The 21,502-nt window shown below is 36.9% G+C and overlaps 1 protein-coding gene across 7 annotated transcripts in view; it reads left to right on the top strand.

Annotated features, from left to right (window-relative positions):
* Positions 1–21,502, top strand: part of ARHGAP18 (Rho GTPase activating protein 18) — a 206,328-nt gene that overhangs the window by 148,493 nt on the left and 36,333 nt on the right. For all 7 annotated transcript variants that reach the window (XM_055535602.1, XM_055535605.1, XM_055535606.1 and 4 more), the window contains 3 exons: positions 1,504–1,567; positions 6,908–7,086; positions 19,349–19,514. In XM_055535602.1, the coding sequence (XP_055391577.1) occupies positions 1,504–1,567; positions 6,908–7,086; positions 19,349–19,514 (409 nt within the window). The remainder of the gene's footprint in view (positions 1–1,503; positions 1,568–6,907; positions 7,087–19,348; positions 19,515–21,502) is intronic.

Here is a 21,502-nt window from a genome sequence, read left to right as displayed (position 1 = left end):
CCATATTCAGCTCTTCCATGTTAAATGCTTCCTCATGAAGCCCTTGCTGACACTAGGAAATAAAATACAGAAATGAATACCATCTGCACTGTCATCTTCAATTGCTTAGGAAAACAATTTCAACCACATGCTCCAAAATATGTGTTCATATGTAAGATTAGAGTTACTGTGTTCCCTGTGCCATGGAGACCCAGCCTTCTGCAGCTGGGGGTGGAGGGAGGAAGGTGGTATTGCTCTGCCTGGGGGGGACTTAGTATCCCTTTGTGACTGGTACTCACTGTGTGCTATCCTGCATAATCGAAGGAGAGCACCTCCACATGCCTGCCCTGCTGCTCTCCCCGCTCTTCTTAGATTGCAGGTGGAGACGGGAGTCCTTCTCTGCTAACACTTGAGCTGTGAAGTGTGGGGAGGGGACGACAGAGGCTCCCTTCTTTTGTATTGAAATGAAAGTCCACTAGAATGAGTATTTTAAAAACAATTCATTCAGATAGACCTTTCTGTATGATTGACCGAGGCTCCCCTTGCTGATTCCTCCTGGAGCCTTACTTGGAAAGGAGTGGGTACTGCCTAGACACACTTACTGGTGAGAGGAGCCCACTGCATTTTACTGTGTCCATAAACCCTTGGAGGGCTTCATTTCTTTGGGTGTCACTGTCCCAACCCCTTGAAAGAGGAGTTCCTTTGACTACCTAAGCTCTTATTACCTGCTTGGCAAATTAGTTTTAATGTCTCTCACATTTATTACTAGCTTTTTAAAAAAGAAGTATTCTATTTTCTACCTATATGTCAGTTTGTAATTTTATTTTATAACCATGTCATTGAGAGAGAATTCACATACCATCTAGTTAACCCATTTAAAGTTTGAAATACAGAGGTTTTTAGGTAGTCATGTATATGCAACCATCTCCACAGTCATCTTAGCACACTTTCATCATCTCCAAAAGAAACCCCATACCCAGAGCAGTCATTCCTTGTTTTCCCCTCCTTACCCCTAGGCAACCACTAATCTTTGTCTCTGTGACTTGCCTGTTCTGAAGATTTCATAGACGTGGAATCACACAGTATGTGGTCCTTGTGACTTTCACTTCATATCATGTTTACAAGGTTCATCCATGTTGTCCCATGTATCTGTACTTTCTTTACTTTTGTTTCTTTTCATTGTCAAATAACATTCCATTGTGTGGATGGCTCACATTTTATTTATCTACTCATTTGTTAGTAGAAATTAACTTTTTGAGATGTTATCTTAATGGTGTTCCTGATGGTAGGGACACTTGATATTGTCTGTATTTACACAGAGCTTAGTAGTATGTCTTGGATGTTGTGGGTGATCACGTATTTGTTGGCTGGTTGCTTGTTAATTATAACTGTAGTCCTTTTATTGACGTGGTATAAGTCTGAATACATTTCTTGTGCTCTACAGGTTAGTAATAGAGTTATTTACAATACCATTTCTCTGGTTGTGAGTGGGAAATGACTAAATGGCCCATTTTCTATCTTTAGGCTCCAGATGGCACAGAATCACAATCAGTCGGAACAGATGAAAACAAATACCGAGGAAAAGATGGTAAGTTGGACCCGTTCTCTTGTATTTTCTCATTATTAGTATAACAAATAGATAAGACAATTTAAAACATTCATCTTCAATTCTAGTAAGCAAATTCAATTAAAATACTCTCATATCAAAGTAGATAATTACATAAGTCTGAGCATATAGTTGGCTTTTGAGTTTTTAAAAATACTTGTCTATATCTATTCTAACATCTCTATACATAGTTTTCTTGAATGCTTACCATGTGCCAGGTGCTATGCAGAGACATTTACCTAATTTAATATACTCATGAATGCTCTGTAGTAAATATTATTCTTAACCCATTCGACAGATGAGAGAAGCAAGGTTTTGAGATATAAAATCACTTCCCCAAGGCCATACAGCTAGTAAGGGGAGCCAGTGAATTTGGAACTTCGTTTTCAAATCTTAAGTTCTTAGCTCATAAATGGATTGCTTTTAAGAAAGCTTAAAAAGACATTTTGAATTAAGATCTGGGGTTGGGGGTGGAAGTTGATTCTAATTCTCCATTTCATTCCTTTTTCTGTATCTATTATTTCAGAAATGGATTAGAAATTTAAAGCATGGATGAAAACAAATAGTAAGGATTTATTAGTACTTACCAAGAAAGAATTTAAAGCTATTTCATGGATTTACAAAAAGGAAAAATGTTCTAAATTAAGGTCATAGGTTAATCCTTAATGTGTTGCTACTTAAATAATATAACAAAGATGGTCAGTGGCTGCCTGTGTCCCAACTGGGACTTTGCTTTTGTTTATGTTCTTAATACCCAGCACCTGGGGTGTTCATGGCATTATTAGTGTCATGTTTGGATTGGAAGTAGTGAAGGAAGAGTGTCAGGTAGACTGCGGAGGCCTGGGAAGTGTTCCCAACCTTTCTATTAAAATCAGAGTTTTGTCCAAAATTACTGTTGTTGTTCATTTGCTAAGTCATGTCCAACTCTTTGTGGCCCCATGGACTGCAGCACCCCAGGCTCCTCTGTCCTTCATTATCTCCCAGAGTTAGCTCAAATTTTTACCCATTGAGTCAGTGATGCTATCTAATCATCTTGTCCTCTGTTGCCTCCTTCTCCTCCTGCCTTCGATCTTTCCCAGCATCAGGGTCTTTTCCCATAAGTTGGCTCTTTACATCAGGTGGCCAGAGTATTGGAGCTTCAGCATCAGCCCTTCCAAAGAATATTCAGGGTTGATTTTCTTTAGGATGGACTGGTTGGATCTCCTTGCAGTCCAAGGGACTCTCAAGAGTCTTCTCCAGCACCATAGTTCGAAAGCATCAATTCTTCGGCACGCAGCCTTCTCTATGATCCAGCTCTCACATGTGCACATGACTACCGGAAAAACCATAGCTTTGACTAGATGGACCTTTGTTGGCAAAGTGATGTCTCTGCTTTTTAATACACTGTCTAGGTTTGTCATAGCTCTCCTTCCAAAGAGCAAGTGTCTTTTAATTTCATGGCTACAAAGTCACCATTTGCAGTGACTTTGGAGGCCAAGAAAAGAAAATTTGTCACTTTGGGACATTTTGGAATCTTGGAGCATCTAATATCTTTATCTTTCCTTCTATGCTTTTATCTCAGAACTTCTCTCCTGTACCCCTGCCTTCAAATAGATACACACACATAATATGTGTGTGTGTGTATGTATGTTCATATGTATATGTGTGTGTGCATGTGTGTGTATAGACACATGAGTCTATATATTTATATTTGTATTCATAAAAGCACCTGCTTTTTACTATTCTGTGGAAATTTCTTCAGTTACATAAGTATATCAGATTGAAATGATTGGGTGTTTCCCCAGGCCTGTGTGCCTGCTGACACTGGAATGGCAGGCAGGCTGGAATAGCCCTTGCTGGCTGGGTAGAGAACTGGGTTGTCAAGAGAGACAGATGAACCTTTTGTGCCAGTGTCAATATGTTTTGGGCTTTGAAGAAGAGCGACTGGCAATTGCTAAATGAATACTGAGGAAAACATTGTCCTTTCTTGGTGTTTTCCTCCTCTGCTGGAGATGGTGATATAGCCTATATAAACAGAAGTTCTGGAAGGCAGGCTCATTGTAGCAGCTTTTTCCAGCCTAGCTTGCGGCAGCCAAGTGGAATGTGACAAGCTTGCTGCCTGATTTACATCTGCTTTTGCTGGAATACTATGAAGTGGGCAGAGAGCCTCCAGTGAGAATAATAAGATAATGTGTATGACGCCATCCAAGTCACTGAGGATTTACTACTGCACCTGTTCTGGGCAATACCGTGCTCTTTTGCTAGCCAGTGAATTCCCCAGTGTTATGCAAACGTTGAAAGGTTCTGAATGAAATGCTCGGAAAATATTGTCTGGAGTTCAAAAGTGGAGCTCTTTCCACTTGAAATATGAAAGCCTGAGCTACATAGTCTATTTTAAATGTTTTCTCTACACTTGGGCTTTTATGCATGTTCTATAAAGTTACTTATTCTAAATGAAAATTATTACATTTTAATGTTGCCAGGGTTGTTGCATTTCAAATTCATTAATCTACTGCTAATATCAATTTTCTCACCAAATTGTACAGTATGTATTTGAAAGACCAGTGTTCAATACATACATTTAGAAGTGTTAATAATGCCCAAATAATTTTTAAAACTTTCATGTAATATATATTTTCTTTTTTTGAGTTCCATGGAGGAAGCGAAATTATTTTTTTGAATAAAGACGTGGATTATTTTGGACAGTTGAAAAACTTAGAGTTTTTGAAAATATTTGTAACTTGGTGCTGTTGTCCACTTTAAAAACCAAAGGAGAAAATAGATTAAAACTGTATTATTTACACTTCAGGGCTTAAAGAGCCAAAAGGTTTATCTCAGCATTCTCTATTAATGTTTCTCGTTGAGAAAGTGAAAGTGAAGTCACACAGTCGTGTCCGACTCTTTGCAACCCCATGGACTGTAGCCTACCACGCTCCTCCGTCCATGGGATTCTCCAGGCAAGAATACTGGAGTGGGTTGCCATTTCCTTCTCCAGGGGATCGTCCCGACCCAGGGATCAAACCCAGGTCTCCCACACTGCAGACAGATGCTTTACCCTCTGAGCCACTAGGGAGAGTAAATGATTAATTCATAAATACTTTTATTAGCGAATTAACCATCCATTTCTTAGATCATCCTGAAACTCTTTTTCTTGCTATCTGCCTTAACTGGAATTATCATTTAATCCTTAATCCTTCTCTATATTGTGCTTTTTGTTTTTGCTAATATTTGGAGGAAATTCATATGTTTTAAATGTATTCTAACTTAATTATAATTTTTCTCCTCAGTTTTGAGTTCAGCACAGAACATTTATTTGTGTGTGGTGGGGGAGGTTGTGTTTATTGTAGCTCTGATGTGGGGCTGTTAAGAACAGGGAGTCCATTTAAAATGCTTGTTGGTAAACACTCAGGTTTTGGAAAGGTAGCTTCTAATTTAAGAAAATGGCTAATCAGTTTTTTCCTCTCAGAATGGTTTCCTAGGAAACCAACATACATATTCACAGTAAAACATAAAGTAGTGTAAACCAGTGGGAAAATAAAACTCAAATTGTGCTTTGATATTTAATTTAATACTTTAAAAATTAATCAGAGGTCTAGTTATCCTTAGTTTTAAACAAAATTGTCACAGGCTGTTGAAAAAGCATAATGTAGCATAGTTAGGAACAGATAAATACAATCAGAGCTCCAAATTTACTGTTATTTTTAGACTTGACATAGGTCAGTTCTTTGTTTCTTTCTTAACTGTGAGATGTGACCAGGGCCAGCTATATAATTTGCGAGGCTCAGTGCAAACTGAAAATGTAGAGCTTCTCATTCAAATTTCAAGAAGGCAACAGCAGAGCATTAAACCCAGCGTGGGGCCCATACCAAGCACTTCGAAAGTCCTACACCCATGAAGCCCGCCCTGCTTATTGAGTGGGAGTGAAAAAGGCTAGATTTAGATTTATTCTTATTTTCTTTTGAGTAAAATAATTTTTGTGGTTGTTTTTTATTTAAATGACTATAAATATAGAAAATATATAGAAGGTAATACAGATATGTTTTCTGAAGGCATCAGACTTTTAATAGTAAATGTGTATATATAACATATTTATTAAATTAAAAAATTAACGTACCTTCCATCACCTTGTTGTGTTAGTATATATGCATTTGATTGTAGCGCATAAGCTTACTGATGTAATCTAGAGCCGCTCACCATGAATTAAAGGTCACAGTGAGAAAATGACAATAATCCTGTCATTGATGCCAGATGTTTTTCTAGTGTGAGTTGTGTTAAAACCAAAAATTTATCAAATAGCCAAATTTAGAAGTATTTTCTTCCAAGCTTAAACCTGATGTTTTTCAGCAAGGAAATTTTCAAATGTTAATTCCCCCCTCCCCCAGAGGATTAAATTAACAGTAAATAAAGCAAGAAAAAAATGTTAAATTTATTATAAACTGTTGATGTAAATACCTGGAACTCATTTGACTAGATTTATAGTTGTAAGAACTGTTATAATCCCTGTAATAATCTGATTCCTGAACCAGGTACCTCCAGAACTGACTCCCACGGTGAACATTCTTGGTGCTGGAATTTTTGCTTTGATTGGTAGATAGCATTCCAGAAAGGACATGAAGGGCATGAAAGAAATCTTATTCAGGAATCTGTTCCACTGTGAGAAAATTAAATGGTATATCATAGTTTTAAAAACCTTTGTTCAGTCATCTCCAACTCTGTGTGACCCTGTGGACTCTACCCTGCCAGGCTCCTCTGTCCATGGGATTCTCCAGGCAAGAATACTGGAGTGGGTTGCCATCTCCTTCTCCAGGGCATCTTTCCAACCCAGGACTTGAATCTAGGTCTCCTGCATTGTCAGGTAGATTCTTTAGCGTCTGAGCCACCAGGATTTTAAGAGAGTAAAACTAACCTCCTTCTCTTCTCATTTCTGAGTATAAAGTAAAACAATCATTAAGTGTACTAAATTTTAATCTCCCAGTATAATATAAAACAACAATTAAGTTTTAGTAAGTTGTTATGAGTTTTTCATTCAGAGCTTGAGATCATCCAGGAATGTTTTAGAATTGGATTCAATCTAAGAACTGTGACCTCAGAGAAAGATTCCACAATTCAGCTCTGGCTTTCTGGTTACCACCTTGCCTCCTCTGTCCCCCATGTGCCATTGTTAGGATTCCTTGAGTATATGTTTTACTATGCAAAGAAGGGTTAATTATTTTAATTATTGCTTACAGTAAGTAGTACTTTTTCTAAAGGTTTATATAGTTGATGTGTTAGAAGTTTTTTTTTTTTTTTTTTTAAAAAGAAGTAACCAAAGCACAGGAATTAAGTCTTCTCTTTTGTTCCCAGACCAGGCATCTCACCTAGGTGTTGGTGGAAAGGAGCTGACCCCACTGGTGCCTGAGGAGGCACCTGCCTCTGAAACAGACATCAACCTGGAGGTATCATTTGCAGAGCAAGCTGTCAGTCAGAAAGAGAGCTCCAGAGAGAAGATCCAGAGGAGCAAAGGTGATGATGCCACGTTACTGGTACGTAGTACACTATTCAGATGTCACTATCAGATTACATTTTTCATCAGCTGTTTATTTTGAAAAATTTAAGTCCCTAGAAAAGTTGAAAGAATAGTATAGAATGCATCCCTTGGAGCCTCCCTGTAGATCCCATTCACCAGTTATTATAACATTGTACAACTTTTACTCTTTCTTGGGCCTCCCGGGTAGCTCAAATGGTGAAGAATCTGCCTGCAATGCGGGAGACCTGGGTTCGATCCCTGGGTCAGGAAATCCCCTGGAGAAGGGGATGGCAACCCACTCCAGTATTCTTGCCTGGAGAATTCCATGGACAGAGGAGCCTTAGCGGGCTGTAGTCCATGGGGTTGCAAAGAGTCAGACATGACTGAGCAACTACCACTTTCACTTTTCACACTCTTTTTCTGTATCTATGTATAGGTTGTGCCATATACACTCACTTTTTTTTTTAAGCCTAACATGGCCATACTAAACAAAACAGGTATAATGCTTAAGAACTTGAACATTAAAACAATTATATTTTAATATATGACCATATTAGAAATTTCCCAGTTGTCATAATATTGTCCTAATGGCTTCTCCCTCGCTCTACCTGGGATTCAAGCAAGGGTTATGCGTTGCGTTTGATGTCATATCTTTTTGGTTTCTTAAATTTAGATTAGATCCTCTGATTTTTCTGTATATTTTAAAGACTCCAAATCAAATTTCTGATTTTGTCTGTTTTTGATGACTGAATTCAAGTTGAACAGTTTTGGCAAACCTAGATGCCTAGATTGTTTATGCCTCCCATCGCATCATCAGAAGAGGTGTGTGATGTCAGATAGCCCTCTTATTTCTTTCCTCATTGTAAAAATACCTTTTCCTATTGGTAACTGATGCTAATTTGTGATCCTTGAAACCGAACGCATAGCCTATCTGCCAGTAAAAACCTATCATCCAGTGGCTTTACTGTGCATTTGTGATCCTTACCAGAAAAAATAGACTAGTGTTAGAGAAGTGGTGATTTTTCTAATTTTATTATTCCTTCAATATTGACTGGCTGGCAGTCGTCTGCAATAGTTGCTTTTCCTCCCTTTTCTCTTTTTATTTTTGAATGTCACTGTGCAGAAGCTTCCATTTTTCATTCAGTGTTTTATAAATCATTACTGTTTTTCTTTGACGTTTAAGTTTACCCAAGTTTGACAAAAGGCAGCCCTTCAAGCTGGTTCCTATGCCATTTTAACATGTACTCCTTGTTTCACTCCTTTGCTTTCTGGTACAAGATGTTCTAGGCTCACCTTGTACTTTTTTCCCCTCAGATTAGGAAGAATCTATTTCTTCAAGGAACCCTTGTTTTTTCAGAAGCATATTGTATTTAGAAACCAACCTCTGTGTACTGAGTGTTCTCATTGATACCGAATGTCTTATATTTTTTAAAAATACACTTACTTATTTTGTAAGATTTCACATACATAAAAGCTAATAGGGATAGTATAATGAACCCCCCACCAAGCCCCAACATTCGTTAACCCATGACTAGTTCTGTCCTATGCACACCCCCAAGCAGTTCCCTACAAGATATAAGGTTATTTTTAAATTCATATTGCTATTATTGTACCTATTTAAAATGCTAACAATTCTTAATTTCAAATATCTAAATATTAAATTTCATATTGTATTGCAAATTTCATGATTTTTTTTTACAGTTTGTTTGAATCAGAATCCAGATAAGGTTCATGCATTGCAGTTAGCTGAGTTGGTTGAAAGGGCTTTTCCAGCAGCTTTAATCCCTCCCTTCCTTCCTCCTCCTGCCAGTGTGCCTCTGTCTCTGCCTCCCTCTTTCTCTTCATTAAGTTCTTTTCCCCTATCTGTTTTTACTTCTTTCCTCCCATTCTCCTTCTCTCAGACTTTGTTTGTTGAAGAAGCCTGCTTATTAAGTTTCTAATTCTGTTCCCATGTCCTTCTCTTTTTTGTAGATTGGTTGACTCGAGATTTATCAGATTCATGCTCTTTTTTTTTTTGGTCAAGATTACTTCTTGTGATCATGTAGCAAGAGATACAAAATTCTGTCTTTCTCATTTGTGAAATTAGCAGCGGCTGCTGATCAGTACTTATATCCATTTATTAATGGTTATAAAATCATGTTCTAATAAATTCATTTATTAATTTGAATATCTCTCTTAAGAAAAACTTTCTCAAGGGTTACTTCTTACTTTCATTTACCAGTTTTCTTTTTTTCTTCCTTTCTTAAATTCCCTAGTACCTTTCATTAATGACCAACTAGTGTTGTTTTAGTTTTCTTGTAAAAATAATATCTTAACTCATGTATGACATGACTCCAAAGATAATTTCTCATGTGTTTCAGCATATTTTTTGCTCCAGACATGTTGTTGTTCTTGTTGTTAAGTTGCAAAATTGTGTCCAGCTCTTTGTGACCTCATGGACTGTAGCACACCAGGCTCCTCTGTCCTCCTCTGTTAGCTCAAATTCATGTGCACTGAGTCAGTGATACCATCTAACCATCTCCTCCTCTACTGCCCCTTCTTTCATCTTCAATCTTTACTGGTATGTCAGGGTCTTTTCCAGTGAGTCAGCTCTTCACATCAGGTGGTCAAAGTATTGAAGCTTATCAGTCCTTCCAATGAATATTCAGGGTTGATTTCTTTTAGGACTGATTGGTTTGAACTCCTTGCAGTCCAAGGGACTCAGGAATCTTCTCTAGCACCACAGTTTGAAAGCACCAACTCTTCAGTGCTCAGCCTTCTTTATAGTCCAACTCTCACATCCGTACATGGCGAAAAACATAGCTTTGACTATATGGATCTTTGTTGGCAAAGTGTTATTTCTGCTTTTTAATGTGATATGTAGGGTTTTTCCTAGCTTTCCTTCTAAGGAGCAAGTGCCTTTTAATTTCATGGCTGCAGTCACTGTCCACAGTGATTTTGGAGCCAAGGAAAGAAAATATGTTATTGCTTCCACTTTTTCCACATCTATTTTGCCATGAAGTGGTGGGACTGGATGCCATGATCTTAGTTTTGTTTTGTTTTTAATGTGGTTGTCTGAGGAGGCTTAACAAATAGCTGAGGAAAGAAGACAAGTGAAAGGCACAGGATAAAGGGAAAGATCTACCCAACTGAATGCAGAGTTCCAGAGAATAGCAAGGAGAAATAAAAAGGCCTTCTTTAATGAATAATGCAAAGAAATAGAGGAAAACAGTAGAATGGACAAGACTAGAGATCTCTTCAAGAAAATAGGAGATATAAAGGGAACATTTCATGCAAGGATGGGCATGATAAAGAATAGCAATGATAAGGACCTAGCAGAAGAGTACACAGAGGAACTATATAAGAAAGGTCTTAATGACCTCGATAACCATGATGATGCCATCACTTACCTAGAGCCAGACATCCTGGAGTTGAAGTCAGGTGAGCCTTAGGAAGCATTATTATGGACAGAATTAGTGAAGGTGACAGAATTCAGCTGAGCTATTTAAAATTTTAAAAGATGATGCTGTTAAAGTGCTATACTCAATATGTTAACAAATGTGTCATAACAGTACTGGAAAAAGGCAGTTTTCATTCCAATCCCATAGAAGGGCAATGCCAAAGAATGTTCTAACTATCCTACAATTGTACTCATTTCACATGCTAGCAAAGTAATGCTCAAATTCCTTCTAGCTTGGCTTTAGCAGCATGTGAACTGAGAACTCCTAGATATACAAGCTAGGAACAGGTAGAGGAATCAGAGATCAAATTGCCAACATTTGTTGAATCATAGAAAAAACAAGAAAATTCTAGAAAAGCGTCTACTTCTGTTTCATTGACTAAGAGATGGGAATACCAGAACACCTTACCTGTCTCCTGAAAAACCTGTATGCGGGTCAAGAGGCAACAATTAGAATTGAACATGAAACAACTGACTGGTTCCAAATTGGGAAAAGAGGATGACAAGGCTGTATATTATCATCCTGCTTATTTAGCATCTATGCAGAGTTCAACATGTGAAATGCCAGGCTGGATGAATCAAAAGGTAGCATCAAGATTGCTGGGAGGAAGATCAACAACCTCAGATATGCAGATGATACCACTCTAATGGCAGAAAGTGAAGAGGAACTAATGAGCCTCTTGATGGGGGGGTGAAAAGAGGAGAGAGAAAAAGCTTGCTTGAAACTCAACATTCAAAAAACTAAGATCATGGCATCTAGTCCCATCACTTCATAGATCCAAACCTAGAATTATCTATTTCCTCAAGAAACACTGATTCTACTTAGTAGAAATATACTTTTGTTACTGTGTTCAGGATACTAGGAACGTTCCCTTCTCTGAGTTGATTATTGTTAAAGCCTTTACAAAAGACAAGTACATCTGTATCTTCTTTCTTCCATGCTGAGAATAGTGGTTCTGAGGATACAGCAGATAATATAATTAGAATATCACATAATTACTTGTGTGTTTTATCCTTTATTACTGCACAGCATTCTCAGAATAGAAATACTAACACTGCTATCAACAATATAATAACCAAAAAATAGTTTAAACTTGTTTTCTTTTCCTCAGTTGGCTGTATCCTTAGGGTTTTATCCCAAAAGGACTGTAATAATCAAATTAGTCTGCTTCAGGTTGTTTAGGATAGTTATTCTCCATATGGTTATGCCACTCACTGCATACCCGGTTGGTTAATTTCATTTTCTATTGAATGTTTAGGGATTGCTTTGTTGAAACTTAATTGTGTTTTGTAAACATGTGAATTATCTAAGTGGTCCAAATGTCATAATTAAAAACAAGGTGTATTAGAAGTCTCACTTCCATTCTTGAGCCATCACCCTCTTCTCTCCCTCCCCTTTACAGGTTAATTTACATTGCAGGTCAGTTTCTTTTTATTTTAATTTTATGGTTTATCCTTCCATTCTTAGATAGATACACTCTTGATTATTTACTTAGACTTGGCAATATGTCCTGGAGATCACTCCATAGTAGCATAGAAAAATATCTTTCATTCTTTTTTATTTATATGTTGTGCCATGTTATGAAGCTCTATCACAATTTATTCAACCAGTCATCTGACAGTGGGCTTCTACGTTGTTTTCAGGCTTTATCAAAAATTTTTAAGGATCTATTTTCATGCCTAGTGGGAAAAGTAAAGGAGTATTTGTCATGTGGCCTAAAGAGATAAATCAGGCTCCCAGCCCATCCTTAGCAAAAGTATCTTTTACAAGTAATAGTCTTCTCCATTGCAGGGGCGTGAGTTTGATCACTGATCTGGGAACTAAGTTCCCACATGCCACACTGTGTGACAGGTAAGTAAATGACAGTGATGGTCTTCTATATCTCAACAGATGGAAGGGAGTTTAAGTGAAAGTAGTCTAATTAAACAAGATGAAGACACTGTTGACTTTTAAGTTGTTGATTCAAACAGTGGAATATAAAAGGAATTCATTTCTACTTCAGAAACTTAAAGACAAAACTTCCTCTCTCACTTTATTCTCTGCCTAACAAACTGATTTTTGCTCACCTACTTTCTAGATTTTATTCATGTTTTGCCTCAAGCTTAAAGTGACCTTCCCATTTCTACCCCTCTGTTGTTCTCTGTTTATCATCCTTAACCCATCCTTTGGGGTCTAGCTCAATATCTAGCTTTCCTGTTAGCGCTTTCCTGTTTTCAAACTTACATTAATAAAATGTATAAAATCGTTTTTTAAACTGTTAAGATGCCATCCTTTTGATAATTATTGTCAATGTATCCGTGAATTTATTTATGTATATATGCATCAGTTTATCTATACAACCATTTACTTATTTACTTATTTGTATCTTCTGGAAAGCATGTGCATACTGTAAGCTTTCCACAAGTCAAAAACATGGTTGGTGAGGTAAATATTTATATTCCTCACTCTGAGGTGAGAGTCTAAGCAGATAAAACCTTAATTTCCATTTCTACTCCATGGTCTTCTGCTTCTGTGAACAAGCAGTGGGTTTTATGTAATACATTGTTCTTTGTTGATCTCGTTTTGTATTTGCTTCTTTTTTTTTTTTACGGCATTGAGCAGTCTTTGTTAATTCTTTGTGATCTTTCAGCAGATTCAAATTTCTCCTCTTAAATTTGGAGATCAGGTTTTATAACTTTAATGTGTGTTAGGATGAAAATTTAGCTATTACATATTGTGTTTTGTGTACCCATAATATATTAGAAAGTATGCTGTGTAATTACTTTGCTCATTTATCAAGTGATCTCTATGAAACAGATATTATGATTCTCCTTTCATAGTTAGAGAGATTAGGAGGTGCATGGTAAGTCTTGGCTTCACTGCCTAATCTTTTGAAGCTGGAATTTTCCTGATGACATGTGCCCTAAAGGTATGTGTTCATTTAACTTAGACGTGTCCTTGTTTTGATGCTACTAACAACTTCAGGATAGCTTGGGAGGTTACATGAATAAGATTCTGGTATGTCGAGTCCATCTATACAGTAGAAATAAGTAAAGGAGAGATAGTACTCCTTTATCCTATCTTGGCAGACTAAAAACAATAAGAGTTTATTTAGAAATTTTTAAGATCATAGTATTGAAATGATAACTATGGTGAAGCCTGTATTAGTTCTTGTCTTTATTCAGTGTACTTTGGATTCTTACTGAATTATGTTTAATTCAAGTAAATTCATGTTTTATTGCAACTTTGCTTGTCTTGTAACAAAGCTTTATGCATACTGAAGGCCACAGGCTTGCATGGAGGCCCAAGTTGGGAGTTTGCTAGAAAATGAAACATCTTTGGAGGAAGCAGAAGGACAGTAAAAGAAATGTTAGGTGGGATAGAGTAAGGAAAATGAGAACCTAAGACAGATACACGTTTGTGCACAAATGTGCGAGATAGCTGTAGGATCATGATCCTGAATTGTCAAGAAAAGTTTAAATTATGATTATTCCTTGCCATTAAAAATTCTTTTTAAAAACTGTAAATTTGAAAGTTTCCTAAAATTTCATTTATCTAGAAACGTTCTAGGTTCTCTAGGTTGACAGTGAGTGAAATACTTTAATAAAATCACATTTTACACATGGAAAAATCTTAGGTAAGAAATGAATTTCCTAGCAGGTGATAAGTCATCTGTGGAAATTGACCAAGTAAGAGTAGATTCTCTTGCTTTCCGAGTTGAGGCTAGAGTGACTTGATGAGTGAAAAAGTCAAGTATGTCATTACTGGTAAGGTTTCTAATGGGCCCCTCATATTTCAAAGCTTACAGAAGAGGGTGCACCCAGGGAGAGTTGCCTGATTAATTTATGGTGACACATGGGAGCCAATGACCTTATATATTTTGAAAAATTTTATTTCACTCCCCTTTTAAAAGCACATTTTTCAAAAGGTAAAGAGCTTTCCTTTTGCTGAAATTGCACTGCCTTCTCTTAGCCAACGAACTGAACCATCCAGTCTATTAACTAAACAAAAATGACATGAAACTTCATAAATATTTAAAACTCCTGCTATGAATTAAACATTGGGATAAAGAACTAACTCCTTTCATTAAGTACATTGTTAAATAAATAAATAAATAAATAAAGCTCATGACATATTGCTTGGTAAATCAAATGTTTGAACGAATAATATTTCAGGTTTCTTTAAACATTTACCTTGGGTAATGCTTTAAATAATTATATTACATGTATTTGGCTTATTAGACCAGATGCAACTGATTTTAATGAAGCATGTAGGACTTTTTTTCTTTTTTGAAATAAATGGTTGGTAAATAGTACTGGTTCAGTCCTTCAGAAAACAAAGCAATTAGCAGAACTCTGGACTAGGCGAGAAGAAAATGGGGAGAGTTTTGTGTGATTTGAAAATGAAGCTCAGTACAAATCACAGGAAATTGGGGGAACATCAAGCCAGTGACCCCACCCCTCACTGAGCTTGATTCTGTGCTTTTCTCCATGTTGGGTGTGTGTCTTCATTCATTGTATACACGGAGACAGAACACCTGCAGTGTGTCAGGGCTGTGGGGCAGTGGGCACACACAGGTGATTAAGACATGGTTTCTGTCCTTGAGGATTTCATGTCCTACATCAATACTGATCAACCTAGATTCCTCCCTGCCTATTGCGGGGCATAAGGAAAGTGGAGCAGAACAGAATGACTACTGAATTTAGGATTTAAAAGATCTGAATTTGCCTCCTTATGTCACTGGCTATGTGGACATTGTCTCAGACAGTAAAGAATCTGCCTGCAATGCTGGAGACCTGGGTTTGATTCCTGGCTCAGGAAGATCTCCTGGAGATGGGAACGGCAACCCACTCCAGTATTCTTGCCTGGGAAATCCCATAGACAGAGGAGCCTGGAGGGCTGCAGTCTATGGGGTTTCGCAGAGTCGGAACAACTAAGCAACTAACACTTTCACTTCACTTTAGTCTCTTAATGAGCCTCAGTTTCCCCATGTAGAATATGCTGTAATAATACTTGTCTTATTGGAACTTTTGCAGGATAAAATGAAAAACTATTTGTCAGAATGAGTATTACCATTTTTGTCTTACCTTGCAGTAATAGTTAAAAGAAAAACCGTGATACCTGTCTGTATGTTCTCAATTCCTATGCACTGTACTATTGACCTTGGAAATTATGCTGAAAATTCACTAAGGCTGAATATCTTTTCATAATAATATGAAAAGAATACTGTTGTTCTTTTAATGTGTTTATGGGGAAACTGTATCACAAAAATAGAAGAATTACCTCTTTTCTCCTATAGTGGACTCTCGAGAATATAGCAGATTCTAAAGGTTCTGTCAAAGGTTCTACAATGAAATATAGAAGATTCTCTCTTGGAGATGAGTTTGCTTGAAAGGAACTAGCTGCTAAATTGCTGAAAGTTGTAGGTTTTAGGAAATGTTCTAGGAGGGTAACTCTCAAACATTTTGGTCCTGTAACCCCTACAGACTCTTGAAAAAATTATTGAGGACTTCAAAAAGCTTTTGTCTAATCAGTCAGGACAGATGTTGGTGTTGAGGAGAATAACTGCCACACCTTGCAGTGCTTTGGTGAAAGCTCAGATGCGTGGCCTTCCGGCCAGGAATCTGTGATTTGTATTGTTGGAGCATTCACTGTCTTCCTGTAGGTTGCAGCTCTCTGTGTTTGCTCTGGCTGGCCTAAGAAAGAAGGCATAAACAGATTTCTACAGAAGCTATGATTCCTTGGAAGACTCTGAGGAGATGAAGAAGGCTGGTACAAAGTGATTTTGGAATGTAAAGAATTTCTTTGGATTGAGTTCTGTGGAAGTTGGTCACTGACTGTGCTCTTGAGCTCTGAAATATAAATAAGTAGTCTAAGGAATAGTTTCTCTTGGTGATTAATTAAAAGTACTGTCTGTGTAGTGGGGAGGAGCACGGGGTGCTTTTCTTTATGTCAGTTATATCTATGGATATTTACCATGATATAAATTAAAATAGAAAAATTTAAACTATTAATCCATTTAAAATTTATTATTATGGTAAGCATAAATAACATTTTTATGAAAAAGTTGTATTTTCTAAAACAAACTTCAGTCAGATTCTTTACCATCTGAGCCACCAAAGAAGCCCATATTATAAATAAAATTGAAAAAAATTTAAACTATTAGTCCATTTAAAATATAATATTATGGGGAACATAAATAATATCTTCATTAAAAATAGTCATTTTTCCAAAGCAAATTTTTGTTTGTTTTTAATTTATTTATTTAATTTAATTGGAGGCTAATTACTTTACAATATTGTAGTGGTTTTTGCCATACATTAACATGAACCAGCCATGGGTGTACATGTGTCCCTCATCCTGAAACCCCCCTCCCCCCTCCCTCCCCATCCCATCCCTCAGAGTTGTCCCAGTGCACTGACTTTGCGTGCCCTGTTTCACACCTCAAACTCGGACTGGTGATCTCTTTCACATATGGTAATATACACGTTTCAATGCTGTTCTCTCAAATCATCTCACCCTCGCTTCTCCCACGGACTCCAAAAGTCTGTTCTTTATATCTGTGTCACTTTTGCTGTCTTGCCTATAGGGTCATCGTTACCATCTTTCTAAATTCCATATATATGCATTAATATACTGTATTGGTGTTTTACGTTTTCGCAACTCTCTAATGTCTGGCTTGAGTTGATGTCATTTGGATTCTCATATTTGCTTCTGTGTTCAGTCTGTTGGCAATACCACATTTCTTATAAAAACTCTGAAAAACTCCACTGTACACCATAAGAGAATAAGAGTGAAAAAGGCAGATAATGTCTTAGTGTTATTAAAATAGTGTTGACCTCTTCAGTCAGTTCAGTTGCTCAGTCGTGTCCAACTCTTTGCAACCCCATGGACTGCAGCACACCAGGCCTCGCTGTCCATCACCAATGCCCAGAGTTTACTCAAACACATGTCCATTGAGTTGGTGATGCCATCCAACCATCTCATCCTCTGTCATCCCCTTCTCCTCCCGCCTTCAATCTTTCCCAGAATCAGGGTCTTTTCCAATGAGTCAGTTCTTCACATCAGGTGGCCAAAGTATTGGAGTTTCAGCTTCAGCATCAGTCCTTCCAATGAATATTAAGGGCTGATTTCCTTTGGGACTGACCGATTTGATCTCCTTGCAGTCCAAGGGACTCTCAAGAGTCTTCTCTAACACCAGAGTTCAAAAGCATCAGTTCTTCTGCACTCAGCTTTCTTTATAGTCCAACTCTCACATCTATACATGACTACTGGAAAAACCATAACTTTGACTAGATGGACCTTTGTTGGCAAAGTAATGTTTCTGCTTTTCACTATGCTGTCTAGGTTGGTTATAGCTTTTCTTCCAAAGAGCAAGTGTCTTTTAATTTCATGGCTGCAATCACCATCTGCAGTGATTTTGGAGTCCAAGACAATAAAGTCTCTCACTGTTTCCATTGTTTTCCCATCTATTTGCCATGAAGGGATGGGACTAGGATGCCATGATCTTTGTTTTCTGAATGTTGAGTTTTAAGCCCACTTTTTTACTCTCCTCTTTCACTTTCATCAAGAGGCTCTTTAGTTCTCCTTTGCTTTCTGCCATAAGGGTACTGTCATCTATGTATCTGAGGTTATTGGTATTTCTCCCGGCAGTCTTGATTCCAGCTTGTGCTTCATCCAGCCCTGCATTTCCCCTGATGTACTCTGCTTATAAGTTAAATAAGCAGAGTGACAATATACAGCCCTGACCTACTCCTTTCCTGATTTGGAACCAGTCTGTTTTTCCATGTCTGGTTCTAACTGTTGTTTCTTGACCTGCATATAGATTTCTCAGGAGGCAGGTCAGGTGGTCTGGTATTCCCATCTCTTGAAGAATTTTCCAGTTTGTTGTGATCTACACAGTGAAAGGCCTTGGCATAATCAATGAAGAAAAAGTAGATGTTTTTCTAGTATTCTCTTGCTTTTTCAATGATCCAACAGATATTGGCAATTTGATCTCTGGTTCCTCTGCCTTTTCTAAATCCAGCTTGAACATCTGGAGGTGGAAGTTGACCTCTTTAGATTCCTTGAAAAGAGTATTGGGTATTTGGTATTGGGTATCTATATGGCTCCCTGGACCACACTTTGAGAACTGCTATTTTGGGATATGGTTTTTGCATGTCCATTTTGTAAAAAGTGTCGGTTAAAGAATTGCCAGAAGTCACACACGGCGAATTAGCAGTTAGATGACTGATACATGGTGGCTCTAAAGTCCCTGCTTTTGGTTTCCCCTCTGTTCTCACCTTCTCTCCAGTGCTGCACGGTCCTTTTGTACCTGCCTTATTTGGGTATCATATATCTGAATATATAATATTATCTATATCAATACAATGCCATACTATATATATATATATATATACACACACACACACACATATATATATATGACAATTAATAATAGTGTAGATAAACGGTTCCTGGCACGCACTAGTGGTTACTCCTACTCTTCTCTCACCTCCTGTGTCTTCCTCCTCACAGTTTGTCTTGACTTGTACTTTTTCTTGGTTCTTAAAGGTCAGTTAACTTGTTTGTTTGTTTTCTCCTTTTGTTTCACTGTCTCTTTTGTCCTCTTGGCCACTGATGTTCACACTCCTAGTACATGGTTCTGCTGTCTGTCATATTTCACATATTGACTCCCTGCAGGTTTGGGATCATCATTAAGACAGGATTGCTCTTCATTCTGGCTGGAGAAATTCTTCCATGGCTTTCATTGTCACCACTCTGAGAACGAATTCTTTTCATAGTTACAATTTTGTTATCTTTCATTAAAAAGGGGTTAGGTCTTGTAAACCTTTACTGCATTAATGATGTTTATTTTAGACTTACAGAGTGCCAAAAGACAAAACAGGCACCACCAGGATTGGTGACCTAGCGCCCCAGGACATGAAGAAAGTTTGCTATTTAGCCCTAATTGAGCTGACTGCCCTCTATGATGTCTTGGGTATTGAACTGAAACAACAGAAAGCTGTGAAAATCAAAACAAAAGGTAATTTTGAAACAAAAACCAGTTGGATTTACTCCTGAGCTAGTAAGAATGAGCTTGCTTTTTAGAAGTATCCTTTCTGGGGTGTGGGAAATGCATGCATAACAAATTGCCTATAATCCGCACATGAATACATCTAAAGTTAGGATTCTAAAATTTTTGTAATTTGATAAATCTGTCTCCTAGATTATAGAAGATAAAGGCATAATCAAATAGTTAATTACCATGGAAAAAAAAAGGAAATTCTTATCAAGGATTCTTAAATGCTCTCTCCTTTGAAAGCTGTATTTAAAAACAACGTTTGGTACATATACTTATTTCTAAGACTGGATCCTGACAACTGACATTAATATGGTTAATCCTCATCGATTAATTTTGCTTTATTTATTTGATAGCAAATGCACAGGCAGTTAGTAGTATGTCCTTTTGTTCATTTACAATCTACTTTTAACTCTTTTGCAAAAAATATTCTTCCCTCTTTGAAGATAATAACGTAATTTTGGCATATAATATCCCTAAATTGTGCATCTCTTGTGTATGCATAGTTTTTTTTTTCTTTGTAATCAGCTTGCTTTCTCCATTATATAAATAGGCTGTTTTGTTTTTTTTTTTATAATATGATAGAAAACAAACACCTCCTCAGTTCTTGTTTTTTTCCAAGATTTTATTTATCTGAAAATCCAGATAATTTTCTGTTGATAAAGCTATACTGTTTAGAAATCTCTGACATCTCATTTAACTTTAAAGATATCTCTTAAAGAAAAACCAAGAATGGGGATTATTGAGTTGCTATGGTAACGTTAGCAAAGACAAGTATTCACCTGATGTAAGTTTTAGAGGCAATTTCTCTGTAGGACTGAAGTGTACCTTCCCTCAAGTCCTCTCTGCCATGCTGGGCCCCAGAAGACCCCGTTCTGTGTTTAGTTCCTTTGAGTGAGTATTTTAGCTTAAGGCTTGTGATGGTGAATTTCTGAGTCAAACAGTTCTGGTTTTCCACAGGCCCATTAATGGATAAAGACTTCAGATGCTTTTTCAAAAGCTCATCACAAAGTCTTCTCCAGATACAAAATAAAATTTTAATTTAAATAATTGTGAAAAAAAAAAATAGTTGTGACTCAGTGTTCAAGACTTCCAGAGTGACTTAGAGAGGCCTTTTTAATTTTATCTCAGAATTGCCTCCTACCAGACAGAGAAATATTAAGCCATTCTCATTAAAAGTAACACTATTAATAAAATAGATTTTCTTCCCACCTTTTTATATTTTTGTATCTTATCTAAGATATTTATGTTATAAAGTAGAATTTGATATGCTTAAAGATTATGCTTTTCTTAATTCCTAAACTAAAAGTTATTTAGTAGGTTACTGACATTGTTCTGAATGTCACAGTTTCCAATGTCTGTTTTCATATCACGGGATAATCCCCCTTTTCTTGTTCACAAATGATTTATATCTCTCTGATGATGTGTGTTACACTTTTTTGTTGTAACTGTTCACTCAGTGATGGGTGTGGGGTAGGAGGTGCTGGATAGAAGCTATGCTCACATCAGACTGAAAGCATATAATTTTAATTTAGAAAAATTATAAATTATTACCTGTCATGTCTTCTGGAGTTGTTCCCAAATATATAAAAAAACAAATTTAAATTCACAAAGACCAAGTATCTACTGTGTTCTCTAAAGAAGAACATTTGTAGAGCAAGCTCATAATCTTGGCTGATTTTCCAAAAAGCAAATATTTATACTTTGCTATATTATAGAATGTTGAATGTCAGTTAAATATGGAAGACATGAGTGATATTTGCTTTAAGTGAGAACTTTTAATTTGATTACATTTAGTAAATTATTTGCATATTTTGCCTATTCCCCTAAGCACTCTATTTCTCTTTTGTAACAGTTATACTTTTCTAATTATTTTGGTGATGATCTGTAATCATTAGTTTAGTTGTCTTTGCTAGATTGCTCTATAAGGTGGAGCCAGAATTTTCCAATTG

The sequence above is a fragment of the Bubalus kerabau genome, chromosome 9 (genome assembly GCF_029407905.1).
Source record: "Bubalus kerabau isolate K-KA32 ecotype Philippines breed swamp buffalo chromosome 9, PCC_UOA_SB_1v2, whole genome shotgun sequence".
NCBI classification, from domain to species: Eukaryota; Metazoa; Chordata; class Mammalia; order Artiodactyla; family Bovidae; genus Bubalus; species Bubalus kerabau.
This window is presented reverse-complemented; position numbering and strand designations above follow the sequence as displayed.